Genomic DNA, 20,529 nt, shown 5'->3' with positions numbered 1-20,529 from the left:
AAAAATCAAACATCACAAACATACTTCCTGGCCTCAAAAAAACAATTTCACATATTGTTGTTTATTTCTAAAATGAAATTCAAAAGGTACAGGAAACCTCCACCGTGTGCTGCCTCACATATTCCAGCAAAAACAAATTAATACAGCTTAAGGCTTTTGATCACCCCTCCCAAACATCCAGACCAGCTATGAACTCTTCTCCCTGCCCTTTAGCAGATACTTGCGTCTCCTTTTACACTTTCTTATTTGTGCAGAGTACTCTCTGTTCCTCACACACCTACGAGACCCAAACTGCCCTCCCAGCACAGGATGATCAGTAAGTGTAACAGTGGTAGAAGACATTTTGAAGACGTTAAAACACTGATCTGAATTCCAGAAGAATGAAGTGATCTGGGGAGACAAGGGTGGGGCTTCTGGCTTATATTGGTTTTAAAAGTAGATGGAAAAAATCACAGACCTAAAGCATCTACAATTCCTGCGTACTTTCTAAAGACACTGAACAAAATTTGTCTATCCCGAGTAATCACTTATGCAGTGTCAATGCTATAAAAACATTAACGCTGTGGCACAGTTTCAGATGACAAAATTACAAAGTCAAATGCATGCATGCTATATATGCATGAGATGTGTAACGTTGCCAGTGAAGAAAAGGCTGTACTTGAAGGTATATTTGCTAGATGCTGCTTGACTGGTTTGTACTGAAAAGGTGTTCTGAATATTTTTCTTGATTATTTTACAAACTAGTCTTAGATTTTTTTCTTTTATTTCTTTAAACATACAGCTACTTAAGCCTCTTGTATTTACTAGGGTTTTATTTTTCATATATATGTATAAAATGTTGGTCCGTTATTATCTATACCATTAACTACCTACACTATAAATAAAAAAAAAATATTGCTAATTCACACTTGGCTATCTGGTTGCAGGATACCACCGCTGAAAACTCATTTGCCAAGTTGTTACACCGAAAAGGAATTAGTCAATCCATTTTTTGGTTTCTAAGTTTTGTAAGCTAGTTACAAAAAATAACATCTTAAACGAAAGAAAAATCTATCCGCCCTTATTTAAAGCTAGTCAGAAAGAAGAGCAAATATATACTAAAAACTTCCAAGTTCTGCCAACATTTTACCTTCAACTGATAAAAACTTGTATTTTACGACCTCAGTAGCATAATCAGTTCACGGATGAGAAGCAGCCGAGGCAACACATTACGAAAAACCCCAGCGATAGCAGATGTAGTACTCACACTTCCAAAATAGCCCTGCCCCAAAGCAGCTGACTCATGGTAACATGCCTGCCTGGCGCCTCCCCTCGCTGGGAAGCAGCTGCTTTACCATGTGCTCAGCAGAACCTCGGGCAGCAGCGGCACAGCCGGGGACGGCGGCGGGCCGCACGCCCCCGCGCCGGACGTGCCCAGGGAGGTTCGGAGGAGCCGGGTACGTGGCAGAAGTGCTACGGAACGTAACGGCGTGGGATCGAGATGGAGGTGCCAGTTTGGGGATCCTGGAAGTATAACTAGAAGGGGAAAAGGGTGTTAAAAGGCCAGGACAAAAAGCCTTGTGCTGAGAGAGTAAGGAAAGGGAAGAGGTGAGAAACAGATGATGCTATATTGTCTTTAAAAGACTAACTGAGCAAGGTACTTTTGAATAACTGCTTTAAGTATATAGATAAATATAATTAGTCTACTGGGCAAATGATCACATCCCTGTCACGTAACAATTAATCTCTTTTTTACTGTAATGTTTTTACTGTAATGGGAAAGCTGTTCTGACAACCAGAAAGCTTTTAACATACAGCCCAGACTTACTCGCAGACAATTTACATCTTTTTTCTGTAGTGCCAATACTGCCTTTTAGCTTAAGTAGTTCTCTTTTCCTAGTTTTTAGCTGCAGATTAATCTATAGAAAATAATTATTAATTTCTCAGCTTTCAGTTTGTGGGCTAAAAACCCCCATGCTTTCTTCTTCATACTCTCCATACCGTCCTAGTAGCTCTTCTTGCTGTTCAGAGTGCATGTGTATTTCTTTTATACAGCTGCCCAGAACAGTACATTGAATTCCTGATTAAACTTCAATGAGGGCCTGTAAAATAGCATTAGTGCTTTCTTATCTTTCCTGGAAACACACCTCTGGAAACAAAACTTAAAATTTCACATAGTTTTTCACAACTGCCTCACATTAGTGGCTTATGCTACGTGGCATTAATCTGCCTGTATCTGCTATGGTCCTTTGCAGTCATTTCCACTAATGAGCTCTCACCTTACTAAAAGAAATTGTTGCTAGTGTATGACCTGCAGTGTATGACCCTGGATTTTACCTGTTTTCTATTTTATTTTTTTTTTTACCCCCAGTCACAACATAATTGACCTTATGTGAGAGTCTAATCCTCTTCTTAATTAATAAGCTGCTCCTGATAAAGAATTAACAGTGAATTTCATTATCCCTCATTTAAGACTTAAATACTTTAAAAATAAACTTTGACAAAATGAATCCATATGCTTGCTACAATCCTTTACCTTCTTTCATTTCTATGGGTTGCTATTTCTCGTGTCTATTCCAAATTCACCTTAGAATTCCCATCCTGTCAAATGCAATTAAAACAGTCCAGGTAAAGAATATCTAATTGACTTCCTCTGCCTAAATAAGTAAACCCAATAGATCGGTACAAACTATTTTGGGAAAACCACATGGCATTTTATTTCACTGACTTTTTAAATTATTCTCTAAAGGTTTTAAGGCTTCTTGGAAGTCTCATGCGCTGTTACATGCAGCCTGCACAGACAAGAGGTGCCCAGTTAGCTTCAAGAGCTTATTTACCAGGCTCCCAACACATGCCAATACGGCAAAATGTGACAGACCACTTTCTCTTCCCTTGCTCTCTCAGGATTTCTTTTCTGTCATGGCAGGCCAGGCAATTTGCAAATTGCAGTGCAAAGCCACACTAAGTATACTTTCTTGCTGATTTGTTAGTCCCAATGCCAAATAGGTTTTCTTTCCACGGATAGTGCTACTGTTCTTTGGAATCTACTGTTTGGCATTCTGTATTTTTATATGTAAATGTCAATAAAGTTATTTGAAAGAAACTTCAGTACAAAACTATCTTTTGCATTCAACTTTAAAATACCAAACAATCTCAAGATTTAACAGGCAACTTCCTCAAAGGACACAAAATTAGAGTAGGGGGTCCACAGATTTTAATGGATCTCTAGACTAGCAGTATATACTACTACTTGCATCTCCTGCCTCTGACGAATCATTTCTGGAACTTAGATGCCGCTAATGATATACCTATCGCAGCTTGGGGTTGGTTATACTTATTTGTAGGCTTTGAACAATATGTAATGAAAGAGAGAAATCCACTTTGGATGCAAAAAACAACATGGGAAAGGAAAAAGATATGTTACTAAATATAGACTTGGGATAGATGAGAATTATTCATTATAGTCCCAACTGAAACTACCAGCTATGGTGCCTGATTTTTTAAATCAGGAAATGTAAATATGATCTGGAAGATCCAATCCTTTACTGATAAAAGCAAGTTTGTACTAAAATATCGTGCTCCTCTCTATAGAGACATTATTAAAAAATTATTGGGGTAATTTCTAGTTCTGTCCTAGCGCAACTGGAGCAAGAAGTATTTTTAGCAGTCTGATCATTATTCCAGCATCTTAACCAACTGACCCGTTCACCTGGTCTGCGATACCTGGTATGATGATCTCAGGGACATCCAGAATGTTGCCAAATGAAGCAGTTTTACGATGGCCTCGTTTAGGCTTGGAATAGGCTGAAAAAATACACATATACAATACACATGCAAAACACTAAAATGGCAATAGCAAAATTATTAAATTCCTAATACTGCATTTTTCATAAACCTGGTTAAACTACAGTTCATGCAAAAATGTGTCATGCAGAATAAACTGCATTGCCTTCCACTCATGCTTACACATAGTAAAGCAACTGTTAAAAAGCAAAAAATGCAGAACTAGCCGTCATTACAACACCGTGTAATTAGTTATAGTTAGCAACACAAAAGTCAAACACAGAAAGCAGCATGGCAACAAGGAAGGGAAAACCAAATGTAATTATCCAAACAGAGAACAAATAAAATAATTTCAGATCAACTGTATCTTCAGAACGAATTCTTGATTGCCTGAACTTACATAACATTTTCTCTTTACTGTTGGTTACAAACTATTTTATAAACAAGATTAATAGTTGGGTACTTCTGTTTCTTTAAATCACATCCTCTTAAAGGAACTCTCACCTGTGTCTGAAAAAATGCTTACTCTTACTCTGTTTGACAATCATTCCTGCCTTTGCATTCTTTTGTCCTATTAATGAAGATTTTTTGTTTTGCGAACTGGGTATCACTACCAACCTTTTCACTTCTGAATGATGTTCAAGAAACATTACATACTTTGGAATAAAATCTAATCATACATTTTTATTTTTATTTTACTACTTGTGCAGTTTAAGATAAAGAGTTCCCATTTACAGAAGTCTGCATACATCTCCCAAAGGTATAATACTGCAGCATATCCATCTCAAACGTAATAAGTAATGCTGACGTGCATTATGTGATTTACTCTTACACTTAATCTAGTGATAGATGGAACAAGAAGATTAAATAATTCTTGACCTGATTTACTCTTAACAACAGCCCAATTCTCACCCAGCCACACATTTTTTTTCAGGTTCACAGCGTATTATTTCTGTCACACAGTTAACAAGATTAAAAAACAAAGCCAAACCAATACAGGGCTGTTCCAGCTCTTTTTGAAAAAGTTATGGTCAGATGGATTTGACCTCATTTCTGGTAGTCTACTATTGCCTGAAGTGATTTCTTAAAAAAATAACTAGTATGTTCAATATAAACAAGAAAAAGAAAACCTACACTCGTAACAAAACAACAACAAAAAAACCCTTAGAATATTCTGAAATAATAATTACTGTTCAAAGCAATGTACTTAAGGAAGACAAACCAGGAAAATTAAAAGCTCACACAAAGGAGAGCCAGAGTTATGGCCACTAATGTCAAAAACTTAACATTGACTTTAGAGTGTCAGTGACCAAAGTGAGTCCTGACAGATTTTAAAATAAAACCAGCATGTTGTTATTATCAGGTAAGTACACAGCTGCCTTCTGTGTTAGGAAACCTTTAGAAATACTCAGGGTGAGATGTGCTACACAATCATCCAGTCAAAGACTGACAATACGAAAGACAAATCTTGGAATAAGGCTTTAAAATAAGAATGTAAATGTAAAAAGTGTTTAGGGCAAGATAAATATTATTTCATGAGTATCTTCAGTATTTAGCAAAACAAGATCCTGGAGTAATCATAACACAATGAAGAACAAAAACGAAGTAGTAATGGTGCACAAGAAAGCCATAATATATGCATATTTCCTTATAAATTACACCTAATTTTCAGATTTCTAGAAGAACACTAGGACAGCTAAATAACCGTGGACTAACCAAAGTAATTTTGTCTGATTATTTAAATCTGTGGTTATATACCAGAACAAAAACAAGTCTCACATACGAAACCTAAAAACTGAAGTTGCATAGATTAACAAACATTATCTTTGATGAAGAAAAGAGACAAGAAAATTTTTGCCAAGTATACACGTTTTTATTAATTTGCTCTTCTGTGAAGAATAAAGTTTGCTCTCACCATAAAATTATGTATTTATACTTACACATAAATTCCAATTCACTCAAGGATTCAATGTTTAGACACAACAGTTTATAGCTACCTGAAGCAAACCTGGCAAAACACCTGTAGCTTTTTTTTTTTTTTAACAGAAGATACCAATGCTTTGTTAATCTGATGAATAAATTCTGAGTATGTTTCTCTTTCTGAAATCTGTCAAACTGGATTTTAAAACCTATTTGGGAACGTGCTGAACTTTAAAACGACTTCTCAATTTCAAAGTACTATAGGAGTAACCTTGAAAGAAATGTTATTTTAGAAATAATTATGCTAGCAGAGATGAAGTAACATTATTTCAGATGCAAAGGAGAAAGTTGTGCATTTGGAATAGGACTAATATTTAGAAGGCTCAATGATTTTTTTAAAAAGGTAAAAGTCTAATTCAACAGAAGTAATCTCTTCTGCAACCTTAAAAGTACCCAAGTAAAATACTCAACCTTGTTGAGCATAGAAGCATGAATGAAGCCATCTTCCCCCACAGTTAAAGGGCAATAAAGACTACATGAAAAGTTAATAGTGTTTTCATACAGCTAATTATATTAGCCTTCTGTAAGACTATGCATATTTTACTTCTTCCTTCCTCCTTTCCTTCCTTCCAGTTCCTTACTCTATTCCCCAAACATCCTTTAATGTTACCTGTGATGGAAGCTATTCTTGCTTCTATTTCAGACATGTCAGCACTCATCCTTTTGGCTTCTCCTGAAACAAGGGCTGACTGTGGTCGCGCACGAACATCTGACAAGCTCTCCACACTGCTCCCACGAGATGGAGGTAAACTCAATCGGCCAGGATCACCCTGTTACAACAGTCACATTTTTAAAAAGAAAAAGATTTCTGCAGATGCCCCTCCATGATATGCTCAGTATGTAGGTTAAAATATATCTCTATAATGTGCATTTTAAATGTGACAGGGTTTAAAATTTGTAGTTTAAGAAATGGTAATAGTTTAGCTATTATTGGCATACACGGACCAAATATCTGCAACTTTCAAAAGAATCTAACTTTACACAGATAAAAATTGAGTAGAATTAGCCCAATATTGTCACAAGAGAATCTTTGTATTTTTTCATCCTACTTGAAATTAAACATAGTCTTTTCAAAATTCAAATAAAAGTTTAATCCTTTCATGTCAAACTAATATATTGGTTCTAAATTAAGGCAACAATTTTAAATTTTTTTTTTAACCTAATGAATCCCTTTAAATAAAATGAATTATTTTTTCATTCCATTGGAGATCTTATTAGAGCCTTGCAGTTTACCTTTTTGGAAACATTCAGTATTTTTCCATTCCCTTTCATGTTCTTTTACTGTAACTAACTGGCTCCAGTCTTGTACTATTTTTGAAAGAAGACACTAATGTTTTATAGCAGTTACACTTGTGTCCATCTTTGTCCATGTCATTATTATGGTTCAAAATCGCACGTTTGCTTACCGGCTGCTTGGCTGTATTTTTCATTTGCTGTGCCAATTTTGACTCTAAACGTTTAATAGTGTCATTGGTAGAAGCTCCTTGGAAGTCACTTGGTTCCATGTTAGCATCGCTCTTGTTACTTGTATTTGTAGAAGTAATGTCCATGAATGAACCTGGAGATCAATGACAAGGAAAAATATTTGAGAATTTCCATTACAAATACTAAAGTGCATCTTTTCACCTGAGCATTTTCAGAAACCTAACTTTGCTTTAAAGACTCTTGAAAACTTTTAATGAAAGGCAAGCTGCAAGATTGCAACAGATCCATGAATGTAAAAAGTAAAAGGAAGGAAAAAAGACAGAATACACGACTAAGTACTAAGATGATATTCTGAAGTCAATCTTTAGCTTGCTCTGAATTTGTTGGCGTAGACTTATATTATAATTTACAGGTCACTAAGTTGCAAAGTAGCCAAGGAAGCATTATCCAAAATAACAGCAATCTGTTTGGAGATAGAAAACAAACCAGCCAAGCAGTGGAAGGTGAAGACACCCAAGATTAAAAACAACTGAAGTGGGAAAACTGTACTCAAAAAAATGAGAAGACCAAACAATCTTTATTTTCTATTATTAAAAGGATTTATCTGAGGGCAAGACCACCTGAAAGCCTAGCCCCCATTTTGTTCCACTTACCTTTCTAGTGATTTACTTCCACTAAATTTAAATTACTGTATTTACTGCATTGTAACAAAAAACAACTGCAAGTTTAAATTGTGGAGATCATAACTGAGAGCAGGTGCACATTTCAAGAGCAGCCAAAAATTTAAAAATGCCAACTCCTAAATATTACATATGAGTGAAAGAGTGTCAATTGCTAGCAACCTTCCTGGGAGAAAAAGGAGGAGACCCTAAACTTGGACATTTTAAGATAGCTTTTATTATATGCTTGTTCTCCGTTAAAAGGTACGCTGCAGCAAAACCATTTGGCTGAGAACACTAAATGTGATGTGGTATGAGGTCTTACCAAAAAACTAGATTCCTGCCAAGATTTTGGAAAGGATGCCTTTCCCAATTTGAGTTCAAAAGTCACTATGAGAATGTGCTTTATAATCCATCTGCATCATTTCATGTTGCTGTTCTTTTCTCTTACTTATACAAGTGTACCTGTACTAGTGGCAGAGTTGCTTTGGCCTTCATCTGAATACTGGCAAGGATACTGCAGAGGTTCATCAGCTCCTGGAAAGTACTGTGAAAAAGCAGCAATGATTTGATTAAAAAAAGTAATTAACAATTGTTTTAAAATTATTTAACTAGTACCTCATAAAATAGATATAAATTATATATTACATTTATAATAATTTATGTAGAAGTAAATGCAGTTTTACTTTAGTAATATATTAAAATACATATATGACTATTTTTATTAATTTCCCCAAATTTGTTATGAGTTATTATACCTCTCCCATGAGGAGAGGAATCATTTTCCTTTTCTACTGTAATAATTTGATAGTTTTTATCAAAAAGAGGGAGGGGAGAGAAAATATGCAAGCCCACCTTTAGAGTGTGATAAAAGGCATACCTTCTGTAATGCAGTTTCCCAATGTAATAGGTTAAGAAATGATTATGATACTAAAATAGATTTTTATACCCGCATCAAGTGTGTCATTATTTTAACAATTTCCTCCATGGAGGGTCGTTGCGAGGGATCCTTGGACCAACAACGGGTCATTAAACTCTCGATTGGTTTAGGTAAGTTTTTGATCAGTGGTGGCCGAGTACCTGTAATTGAAATTAGAAAAAACCCCTTAATTTGTTAAGCAGACTAAGTCAACTGACAGCGACTGATCTCTCTCCAGTATTTTGCTAAATAAATACAGGAAAACGTATAGTTAATTCTAGTCTGAAAGAACTGGCCTGTACTTAATTTTTTCTCTTACAAACAAAAAACTGACAGAAAAGTTCCTTTGCACTACATACAAGTTACAAGTACATACAAACAAGTAGAAAGAAAATGAAACTCTTTCTTCAGTAGTGGTTTGAATAAATTCACAACATACTGCAATGGCTAATGAGTATGTTACCACTTTCTGAAGAATAAAGCTCTAGTCCAAACTAGGAAGGCAAGTAGTAAGAGTCTTTGATTCCTAATCTTGTACTTGAAAGGAAAAAAAAAAAGAAAAAAAAAGAAAAAAAAAAGTCATTTTGAGGGCTGATTTTGCTCTTAAGGATTTCCTGAAAAATTATTAAGCACTGGAAGTATCAATTTCAAGTGACTTTTTTATGGTTTATAAACATTTTTATTTATGTATTTTACTTCAACTGTTATATCACTACTCAGCTCTTTCTGGTTCAAGTTTCTACTCTATTTACTATTTCAACAATGATTACAATTAATGAACATTCAGTTGTGTTTAATACAGGAGATGTAGTGACGTTTTGCAAAGAAAACAGCAAGTATTTAAAAATGTATTAACTATAACAAGTAATACATGAAGTAAGAGTGCCACAGTGGTTTCAAGTAAGATGAAGCACACTAACACTTCCTTCCTAAAAAGGAAAGGGGGTGGAGGGGAAAGAAAAAGAAAAAAAAGAGAAGTTTTTAAAGCAAAAGTAGTGACAGATAGAGAATTTGTCTTCCTCTAAAGAATACTTCCGCACCTTACTGAAGCGTTCTGGTTTATGGCTATTACATTTATGCTTACTTTTACAGTTAATGCTTTTATGCAAGGCACTCATCACTCGCAATCTCAATGACTTGTGTCCTTGAAAAACTGAAATGGAGAATCAATTTCTTCATTAAAAAACGCTATCTGCAAACATTCTTCTTTGTGCATTATTATGACTATAATGCTCATCCATCCTATCACTGTCTGCCCCTTTCTCTTCTTCATCAAACAGGATGCCTGTGCTCACCTTAAGCTTCTATCTTTTAGTACTGAAGCAATGACACTCAGGCAGAGTATCGGCCTTCATTGTTTGTTTGTTAATTACATCTTCCAAACAAGTTCATGCTTTCTTTGATGTTGTCTTTCACAAATAGCAGAAACTCTTTGCAGACATTCACTGAACTACTTCACTATCATTACTTTATTCTTCTTAAAACTCTGCTTTGCCATGGTACCTAAAAACACACTGTTAAAAAAGTTATACCACTAGCATGAAGATACTACAGTCTGTTATTCTGACCAACATTATACCACTACTTTCTTTTGTCCATTTGAATCCAACCATTGTCTCCTGTTTATATTCTAAGCTCCTGAGAAGCTGTTCTGTATATTACCTAGCACAGTAGAGTCCTGCTGCATGATTGCAAGTACCTAGATGTAAAGATAACACAATTCAAACAGCAGAACAAAAAAACCCCAGATGAAAAACAAAGTAACGCTTTTAATGTCTAATGGTCCTGCAGGAGTTTGACAGTTTCTAGCATTTCTAAAGACGGGTCAAGTCACTTAAATCACACATTTAATGTATACACTTAATAACAACAACAACAAGAATATTAATACAACTTGGCTAATCAAGTTGTCATTCATTCAGACAGGGTTTTTTTTTTGTACCACACAGGTAACTTTTAAAATGGGGTGTCATAACAAGAAGAACACAGTTCTTTTCCCTAGTTTGTTCATATGCTAGTTACATGTAGTGGGAAATGCAAGGACTGTAGCACCCGAGTAACACAAAAAATAGACTGACACAAAAGTGGTATTAAGTCTTTATGCCAAAAATGCATATTTAATGGCGTATAAAATGAAAAAAAAAAAAAAAAACTGATTTAAAACTACACAGTTCAGAGTGTTTAGAAAATTTATAGGTCAGATACAAAACTTCAAATGCAATAAAGTATTTTCAACTCACCATTGTGAACTGCCCACATTATGCGGAAAGCTGGACCACCAATCTCATCAAAAGGTTTCCTACGGGTGATTACCTCCCAGAGAATAATACCCCAACTGAAAACGTCACATTTTTCGCTGTAATTGCTACCTGGAAGAAAGCCACCAATATAATTTGTCTCTCTTCTATATAACACGTTAAAAATAAGTACAGTTTGAGCTGATAAATAGCTCTATATGCTTCCTTTCTCTTCACATTTGTTTTATTGAGAAAAAACAGTTTTCTAAAGCTGGCTGATTCACGCTAACTTAAGTCTGAAATCATTTGACAGTATGACATACTAAGATTTCCCTCTGGAAGTCAATCCTTTTCACTTGGAGTCATCCTGAAATGATAAAATGCGTCAGTTTTCTTATATTATATAAAGTGTAATTTATTAAGTTTCAAAGATCTCTTGCATCTAGGGTTTAACTGACTATGCTTGTTTCCTTTAAATGTTCTTTTTCAACTCACTTCTTCCATGTTAGTCATAATATGCCAGCCAGTTACATCTCTGTCATACCCATTGCTCTTTATTAATTACAGGTCTTCAGCAGAACTAGTAAGTTACCATATGAACAAATAGGCAGATTCCTCAATTCCTCATATTTCCTCCCTGTTTATTATTCTTACTCTTTTTGACATGTCATTAATTAAAGTTCTTTGACCATAAGTTCAATATTTCTGAAACTCCTGTTAAAGGTGTAGAAGACACATAGGTGATATGGAATAATGAATAAAAATGTTCAGAGCCTGCAAAGAAAGAATGTATGCTCTGTAACCATAACTCATGCACATACTAAAAAGAAATGTGAATGGCTAATGACATAATAAATGTGTGAACATAAATAATAGACTCGTCTGTCTTCAAACAAGGATCAAAATTGGCATCGAGTGGCCAAGACATGTTTTTGCTAATACATAATCAGAAAGCATCATTGAAACAAATCATACCATAAGTAGTGGAAATCAAGAAGCCTAGTTTCATGTGGATACCCACTGTGTAACATCCAGTTGCAATAGGCTCCACTGCCTATGAGCCATCTTCCTCAGGATCCATACCTCTGACAAACGGTGCAAGGAAAGCAGCAGGCTCTCAGGCCAGTTAGAATCATAGAACAGTTCTTGCAGACCAGCCAGTTTGCAAGCCAAACAGGACAGATAGGCTGCAGCAAGAATCACAAGTCCTCTCTAAGTGAAGGCACTAATTTGGACTGCTCCCCGCTACTGATTTTACAAAACTCTTCAAGAACTTGGCATCTTCAAAGCTTTATACATCTGTATCAGAGTAGCTGATTGTGGCTAATGAGTTCAAAAGTTACTGAAGGAGAATAAAAGAAGGCGGCTTTATCAGTCAGCTTATTTTCAAAGGTGCTGGGAAAAAGGGTATCCGTTAACAATGGCAGATTGGTAAGGGAAGCAAAAGAGTCTTTCTCATCCTATGCAGCCACAGCACTTCTGTGAAAACACAGCCTATGACATGGAAGCAGTGTTATTCTCCTGTTCGAGCAAGGAAATTCTATTTTGTGACTGAGAAGCCTTGGACTAATTCCGATACTGAGAGTCCAAAAGAAGTGAGTATCCTGTGTTGTTTCTTTATGTAACAGAGGAAGGTAGGATAACAGACACAATCGTTCCTCCATTTATCCAACTCTCCCAAAGCAATTATTTTAAAATAGTTTCTTCTAAAGAGGAGTTCTGAGATTAGAGCATTTGCTCTCTTTCACTTTATCCTGACCTAAATGATACTATTTTCATTTAGATTGATTGATATATACACGGTTGTAGGCGCCCTAATGGTTAATGAGGGAGTGAAATCTTAACATTAGGGCAAGTACTTAAATGAGCACTCTGCCATGTACAACAGATACTTCTTGTGCCTTTATTGTTGTTATCTAAAAAAATTAGTACTAGAACAGTACTAAAATAACATTAGCGTTTATTCCACTGTTGAATTCTGATGCAGTAACATAAGCAAACAAATTTTTAACAATTTTGACATTTGACATGATAATTTTAGTAGTTTAATGACTGTTTCAAGAGTAGTTTAACATGCTGCATCATAGAAGCTACTAGATTCCTTTCTTTCCTGGGTACTTGTGTAAATGCTTTCAGATAAAAGTACATAAAACCAACTGTAAACTGAAGGCTTTTGCTGCTGTCCAACAATAAATCTGCAGTACAAGATTTCTTTGTTCTGCCTTGCTGAATTCATACACCAGAGGGATTAGGATATGCGCTGTAAATCCCTACTACAGTATACTTATTTCAAAAATCTGGTTTCAATTAAGATTTTTCACTCCAAAAAAATCTAGCTTTAACATGGCTTGTCCAGCTGATTATTTCTAAAACAAGTTTATAAAATTTCATTTAATAGCAAACAGAAAAGAAACATTCCTAGGTAGACTTAAAGAAATACAGTAGGTACCTCAATATAAAGTGATATAATGGAAAATTTTTAGGCACCAGAATGAAACACATCACCCTTGGGTGGGTTCTCTATGCAATCATGTGGGAGAAAAAGGTACCTTCAAAACAAAAGCTCCAAAGGTAGCGTTTGGGAGGAAACACCTCCTAAAAATGTATAATGGACATATATATAATACTTTCCTGCTCCTCTCTGGAATAAGGACAGTAAAAGAAAAGAGGTCACTTGGACCCAGAATCTGTGAAACCACTGCAGCAGCTAGGCACTTGCCAAGTATATCAAAACCGGGACACCTGCTTCCTAAAGCAGGAAGATGTCTTCTCCAGACCACTCTGCTCATCGCAATGATAATTTAAGGTACTGACTGGCTTAAAAGGTGTTTAATCTATAATCTAATATTGATGGGATTAATTCTCTGATTATCATGCAGCAATTATACCTATCTAATTATCAAGTGTCATCAGTCTTCCCCAGCTACACTCCAAGAAATAGCCTGTTTTCCTACTTAACTGAGTTAACTGTTAATAACAAGTTCTTCGGTATTTAGGAAAGAGGAAGTACATAAAATCTCTAGATTACACAAAAAGCAGATGAAGATGGAGTTACACGAAAGTGGGGGACTGAAAATGAAGGCAATTATGTTCAATTCAGAGACACTAACAGGGAAATTCTAAAGATAAAAGCTGATCAGAATAGAGAGTGAAAGTAATGACAGTGTATTTAAATGTCAGAGGAGTTTGAAAGTACTTAAGAATCTCGGAAACAGCACAATCCTGGGGAAACAGTCCTCTGGCTGTGTTTTGCTTATAAAAGAAGAAACAGCGTCTAAAGGTACTCCTTATGTACATCTCCACAATGACACAAATAAAGGTTCCACTCTTCAAGTAATTAGCTGTCTAATACTAACATGATAGAGTCAGTTCAGTGCTGCTCTTTGAAACGCTGCATAATTATTTGGCAATATGCAATCATACAGATTTTTAAACAAATGTTAGAATTCTGCCAAGACTCTTTCAGTTGTTACGTCAAACTTGAATATATATTGATTGAAATAAAGTAAGGCTACATGATGCTCTTATTTGCTACATCAACTCCATTCACTCTTGCGTCCCTAGAAAGAACACATAATATTGACACCGTAGATTATTGTTACCTTCAAAAACTTCAGGGGCCATCCAAGCAGCACTTCCCTTATTGTTGGTCATGTGTGTTTGAATATCACAGGCTGTACCAAAATCACAGATTTTTAGAACTGTCCCCCCAGCTACCAAGAGCAAACTGTCAAAGAAAAAAAATAATTGAAATTGTAGGATGAAATAGTCTGTTAATAAACCATGTTTTTTTTTTACCCCAACAACTATCATTCTAATATAGTTGAGTATCTAAGGCTTCGCTTCTCAGTGCCTTAGGTTTTATAATTTGAGAAAAAAGTAAAATCACCTATGCCTAATAAACATATGAAATATTTTAAATAATCAAATATATATTGTGATTTATTAATATTTCTACATGCTAGGTTTTAAATAAATAACTTTAGCCATAGTAAATCACTAAGCATTTTGTCTATATAGACAAAATCAGTCTTTCAGGTGCCAGAGGCTGAAAAACAAGAAGTGCTGTAATAATTTTACCAAAAGAAGAACGATCAAGACTCCCATTAATGTCAGTCAACTCAGCTATTTATTTAAACGAAAGCACTCAAAGTTACATGTTAACAGCTCTCTAAATCAAAACTGAGGATACCAGAAAGAATTCAAGATTTAAAGTGTGGCTTCACGTTGTAATTTTATCTGGTAGTAACTGCAGGCTACCACCAAAAGGAGGATGATCCTGCTGATCCCCAAATCTGTGTTTCCACCTAATCTGCGGAGTCATATCTGAAGCTGTAAAATGAGTCAGATCAACAAACTGACTGAGCAGAAAACTATTCATTTTTGTTTCAGTGGAAAGTGATGGGTGATTCTGGCAGGGGTAGTGGAACAGGCAGAAGAGGAGGGCAGAGGAGGATGGCCATGTCAGGAAAGAGCTCTAACATATCAGATTAAATATGATGTTAAAACCAAGCAACTAAACAACACCCCCAGCCTAACATCCTCTTACTGAACACCACAACCCACTGTAAAATTGGGGCATTTTAAATGCCTCTGACAAGAAGCCCAATCCCTATCAAAATCCTCTTCCATGATGCAGGGCAAAGGCAGGATATTTTTCCAGTTTAACAGAAAGTAACTAAGTACACTTCTTTTCCGGTACCATGCACCATCCTTCTGTAAGTTTCAAATGCACAGCTTTCATTTAGAATATGGTACATCCAATAAAGTTAGTATCAATATAGGTATTTCTTTCAAATGCAATGAAATTACTAGAAATTATCTTAAATTCCAATTGCAAAAATAATATGAAATATGAGCCATAAACCTACTTTGGTGGTTTCAGGTCTCTGTGAATTAGAGCCTTTGGTTTCATGCTGTGGAGATATGCCACTCCTTGGGAACACTGTAAACACCAACTCATGGCATGTGCAGCAGTATAATGAGGCAGAGGTTCAGCACCATGCAGCACTGCAAAACAAAGGCACAAACTAAAAAGAACTTTATTGCATATTACAACAGATACAATGGAGTTAACAACATACCAGTCAGAAAGCTCAATGGCATCTAAGTAATTGTCAATGCCTCATCACTGCAACTGAAAACATCCTTCTGCAGATGGTTAAACTAATGGAAATGTCAAAATGTTTTCCATTCTTTAGTATGTTTTTCATAATTGTTCATGTTAAAATTCAATACGAAAGGTGTTGCTTGTTCTCAGCTATCCCTGGTAAAGTCTATGTTAAACAAATGCTCAGGGCATTTACAAGTTAAGGAAGAATCTTTTCAGATGTTCCACTGGAAAACCTTTAATGCCTTGTATAAAATATAACAAACTGATATCAAGAAACAAACCAATGGACTGAAAAGTGTTTCTTAAAGGTACACTCCTTTCTCCTTAAAATTATTTTTAAGAATTTCAAATAACCACAGAACGGCTGGGGTTAGAAGGGACCTCTGGAGGTCCAGCAAGCAAGGTCAAGCAGGCCACCTACAGCGGGTTGCCCAGAACTGCGTCCAGGTGGCTTCTGAGTATCTCCAAGAATGGAGACGTATGTATGAAACAGCTTTGCAGTTTAGATCATGTTTTCCCTAACACTAGCACTTGAGCTCCAGGAAGACACTATGTTGAAATGATACTCACCATTGTACAGGGAACCTCCTTCAGCATACTCCATAACAAGACACACCTTTGGGGGCAGAGGGGACAAAGAAAAAAGGGATCTTTTAAACAAAGGGGTGGAAAACAGCCTTTGTAAACTGAAAGTTCTTTGAGAGGAACTGCAAAGTCTTCCATACCTAAGCTAACGGAAAATTTATTTATGAGGTAAACAGTCAGTTTGAATAGCACATATTTACATATAAGAAACAGAAATTAGTTTTATGCTTAGTTCCCACTCTAAGTTACGAAAGAAAAGAATGACCTCCCCCCCCAGTCTTGAAAAGCAAATGCTGTCTTCAAACAGCAATTCATTTGCCTTTCCTTTTTTTTTCTAGTGACTTACAAAAGAATTTCACTAGTACTAAGGAAAAAGGGATGAAACGTTATTTTAACCAATTAAATAGCCCATACTAGAATTTAGCTAAGGATACATCTGTCCTGTCACAGTACTTGCTTTTTGGCTTTGAGAATTTGTGGGACTGTTTGCAGCTGTGGCAGAAAGCAAGCAAATCCTGAAAACTGCATATATGAGAATAGGAACTGATTTACAAGCTATGAATCACGTGTTGCTAACATATTTTCTTTTCATATTGCTGATCTACAATTAATAGGACTGCAGATATGAATGGCATTACATACGCAATACACCAGATGCCATTCTGACAAACTGACGTATAATCGGTGTTTAGAAATAGCTTTGGGGTTTTCTTGAAATAATTTCTTTCTCATAGCCAGGGAAAGAAGAAACAAAAACTTGAAAATATCAACCAGCCTACATATGTTTATATTTCCTTATTATGGCTAACTACATGTATAAAAAAAGTATATATAAAAATATACATTTTTCTATATAAAATAGATATTTTGTACATTGATGCTTGCAATATGTTTAGTTAGTCACCTTTTGTCATACTGACAAAGCTATAACTTACTGGGTTTAGACAGGCTCCATATAACTTGACAATATTGGGATGGTTTACTCGTGACAGCTGTCGAAGCTGCAAAACAAATGACACTATTTCAAACCATAGGGGAAAAAAAGGCTAATGCTTTATGTTCACATATATCATTTATACACCACAACAGCAATTACAGTTTTATATGTCTGCGTAACCTTAGATGGTAATTTTAGGAATTACAAGACTGATGTTCCTGTTTGCATTTTAATTTATGTAATTAGGTTTTGTTTAACTAGAACTGTATCTTAAATTTAATTTCTTTAAAATTTCTTTTAAGAAAGTATTTTTTTCGTGGGGAAGTAAAATCACTCAAGTCACAAGCAGTGTGCAACTATGACCTCTATAGGTTCAGTGCTCTTCCTGGAGCCTCCAATTTTGGAATCCCCATTGTCTGATCACATAAACTTGGCTTTATTCACAATATACAAAATTACTGTTCTGAAAAAAAACAAACCAGAACAAAAAACCACAAACCAACCCACAAGCCTACAAAATAAGCCAGCCAGTTTAATATTAATGTGACATAGTTCCAAGAACCTACGTCTGCTTGTGCTAATTGACGATCAGACTACTTTGCACTGAATTTTCCTTTAACAGTAGGTAGAAGAGGAGAAGGGAAAAGGATTTTTTTTTTTCCCCCTTGACACAGGTTTCTGGGGCAGCTTATGCTGTTCATTGTCTAGGGAGCTAATGTTATTTTTTCTGTCCAATTCAGAAGTTCTAAAAATCCAGAATGGAGTATTATAACTGATGCTTGCACTGTATAGGGTTTCCCGAATCCTACTAATTACTGAAATATTTCTGTGATTATCTTCTCAGGTCTCTTTTGAACACAAAAATGCTGAGAGACTGATCAGATCTACTCAGTATTAAATTAGACGCAGGTTAATAACATTGAAAACTTTCCACAGTAATGAATAACACATAAATATTTACACAGAGAGCCCTATTACAAATAGGCTTCTTTTAACCCTTCAGCATTACATTTTTAGTTCCAAAATTAAGAGATTTTCAACACGTTTTGTATACCTTGAACTTCCTGGATTCTTACTGACTGAATACTAAGCAGCATGTCACAATATATCCCATTTAAATGACATGGCTAACTTTTGATTCTAGAAGAAGTTGTATCTTGGGAAGTTTATCAGTATATCTGAAGTACTCAAGATCTTTCTGAAGAAATAGACATTGAATTTCCCTTAAATGAGTTACAGGTATTAATAAACTTATATGTATGAAAAGAAATAATGAAATTATTAGAACTGCTGAAAAAAACCTAAGAAACAGTTTCAAGTATGGACCCAACCGTTTGAAGAACCTACACTGTAGCCCCTGGCAGTGTTAATGTGCTCTGGGATTTTGGTGGGTATCTCAGCTGGACCCTGACTCCACGCTGGGACGGAATCCAGGAGCTGGTGTTTCCCCGACCTGTGTGCCCTCCTCCCTCCCTCCCTGCCCTCCAGTTTTTATGGGAAGCAAACTAAAGGAGCTGCAATGTGCTCTGACAGGTGTCCTGATCTGCATTACGGGGGGTCCAGGCCTGTGCTGGGTACCACAGGCTACATCTACCTTGGTAATCCAGACATAGGTTTTAGTACACCACAGGCACCCATGAATTTAAGACAACAAGCTCTACCAATCCCCACGTTTTCCAGCAAACTTACTGTACCTCTACAATGAAGGCTTTCCTTTCAGATTCACTTTCTATTTGTTTAATGGCCACATCTTTAGCTCTCCATTTTGCCTTGCAGACCACACCAAAGGCTCCTCTTCCAACAACCTAAAACAAGGTAACACGAAACACTTGAAATGGTTTCATTTGCTGTGCAGGACTTCATAACAGAAAAGAAATTTAACTTGGAAAAATGAAGACATAGAATTGAGTTCTGCAGCAGCAATTTAAAATTATGCTGTCAAAGCATAACTGGTGCTTAGCTAAGCTTCCTCCAGAGATCATTTACAGAAGAATTGGAAAACACACATACAAAACCTGTTATTAATCTGCAGCAGGAGTATTTCAGAACAATGTTACCTTAATTATTTCAAACAAGATTTGCTCAGAAGCAAGTTAGGGGAGTGATAGCAAATTTATTTTTATAGTTTTGACCACTGAAATAGTATCCATTTGCCATATTCATTTATGTTTGCTAGTAACAGAAATTCAAACTTCTAAAATCTAAAATGCAAACAATTGCACAGGACTGTGCTGAAGTCTGGATGAGGTGTTCAGTGTGCTCAAAGTTATCCTGTCATTTTTCTCACAGATGCCTCAATCGTACAAGAACGGTAAATTCTCCTGAGAGTCCTCCAAATAAAGCACAGTGTCTGTATAAACTATGCCTTCTCTATTTTTGTTGAAGTCTGCTTTCTAGTTTATTTGGAATTAACACTGCCTAAAAATATACAAAACAAAACAAGAGTCATAACTCTTCACTGTAACTTCACAGAAGCAGTAGTAGCAGCTTCTGCATACTATATTATTCAAGAATCCTTTAACATTTGCTGTGAAGAAGCTCTACCACCACCATTATTTGGAGTAGTTCTTTGAGACCAAGCATGAAAACTAAAGCAAGATAGAGAGGTGTCCTTTTTCTGTGAGGTCACTTTCAGTTTCTGATGAGTTATAAACTACAGTAAATGGAAATATCACTACTTTTAATTGCCTTCTTCAGAGGAAAAAAGGCAACATACAAAAGTTGTATGCAATGTAAAGTTGAAACTAGGGGGTCATCAAAACCCTAGCTGCTACAGGAAAGCACAGACAAGCAAGTTGTGATGCATGTGCCTAAAAGAAAAGTGAAGAAGAGGAGGAAAAGGCAGGCACACAAAGGTACAGAAGAAGCTAAGGGATAAGAGCTCCTCCAACTCCAAAAAATGCAAGGCAGGG

General features: G+C 35.8%; 1 protein-coding gene across 1 annotated transcript in view; it reads right to left on the bottom strand.

Annotated features, from left to right (window-relative positions):
- MAP3K7 (mitogen-activated protein kinase kinase kinase 7) overlaps window positions 1-19,422 on the bottom strand; it is a gene marked incomplete at its 5' end in the record, with an annotated part of 31,665 nt that extends 12,243 nt beyond the window's left edge. Inside the window, 11 exons of the mRNA XM_010294244.1 lie at window positions 3,703-3,783; window positions 6,353-6,512; window positions 7,149-7,300; window positions 8,292-8,373; window positions 8,776-8,906; window positions 10,986-11,114; window positions 14,585-14,709; window positions 15,854-15,992; window positions 16,666-16,711; window positions 17,616-17,681; window positions 19,312-19,422. Of these exons, the coding sequence (XP_010292546.1) occupies window positions 3,703-3,783; window positions 6,353-6,512; window positions 7,149-7,300; window positions 8,292-8,373; window positions 8,776-8,906; window positions 10,986-11,114; window positions 14,585-14,709; window positions 15,854-15,992; window positions 16,666-16,711; window positions 17,616-17,681; window positions 19,312-19,422 (1,222 nt within the window). The remainder of the gene's footprint in view (window positions 1-3,702; window positions 3,784-6,352; window positions 6,513-7,148; window positions 7,301-8,291; window positions 8,374-8,775; window positions 8,907-10,985; window positions 11,115-14,584; window positions 14,710-15,853; window positions 15,993-16,665; window positions 16,712-17,615; window positions 17,682-19,311) is intronic.
- Between the last annotated feature and the right edge of the window lie 1,107 nt (window positions 19,423-20,529).

This window comes from Phaethon lepturus, unplaced genomic scaffold, assembly GCF_000687285.1.
Source record: "Phaethon lepturus isolate BGI_N335 unplaced genomic scaffold, ASM68728v1 scaffold54709, whole genome shotgun sequence".
NCBI lineage: Eukaryota > Metazoa > Chordata > Aves > Phaethontiformes > Phaethontidae > Phaethon > Phaethon lepturus.
This window is presented reverse-complemented; position numbering and strand designations above follow the sequence as displayed.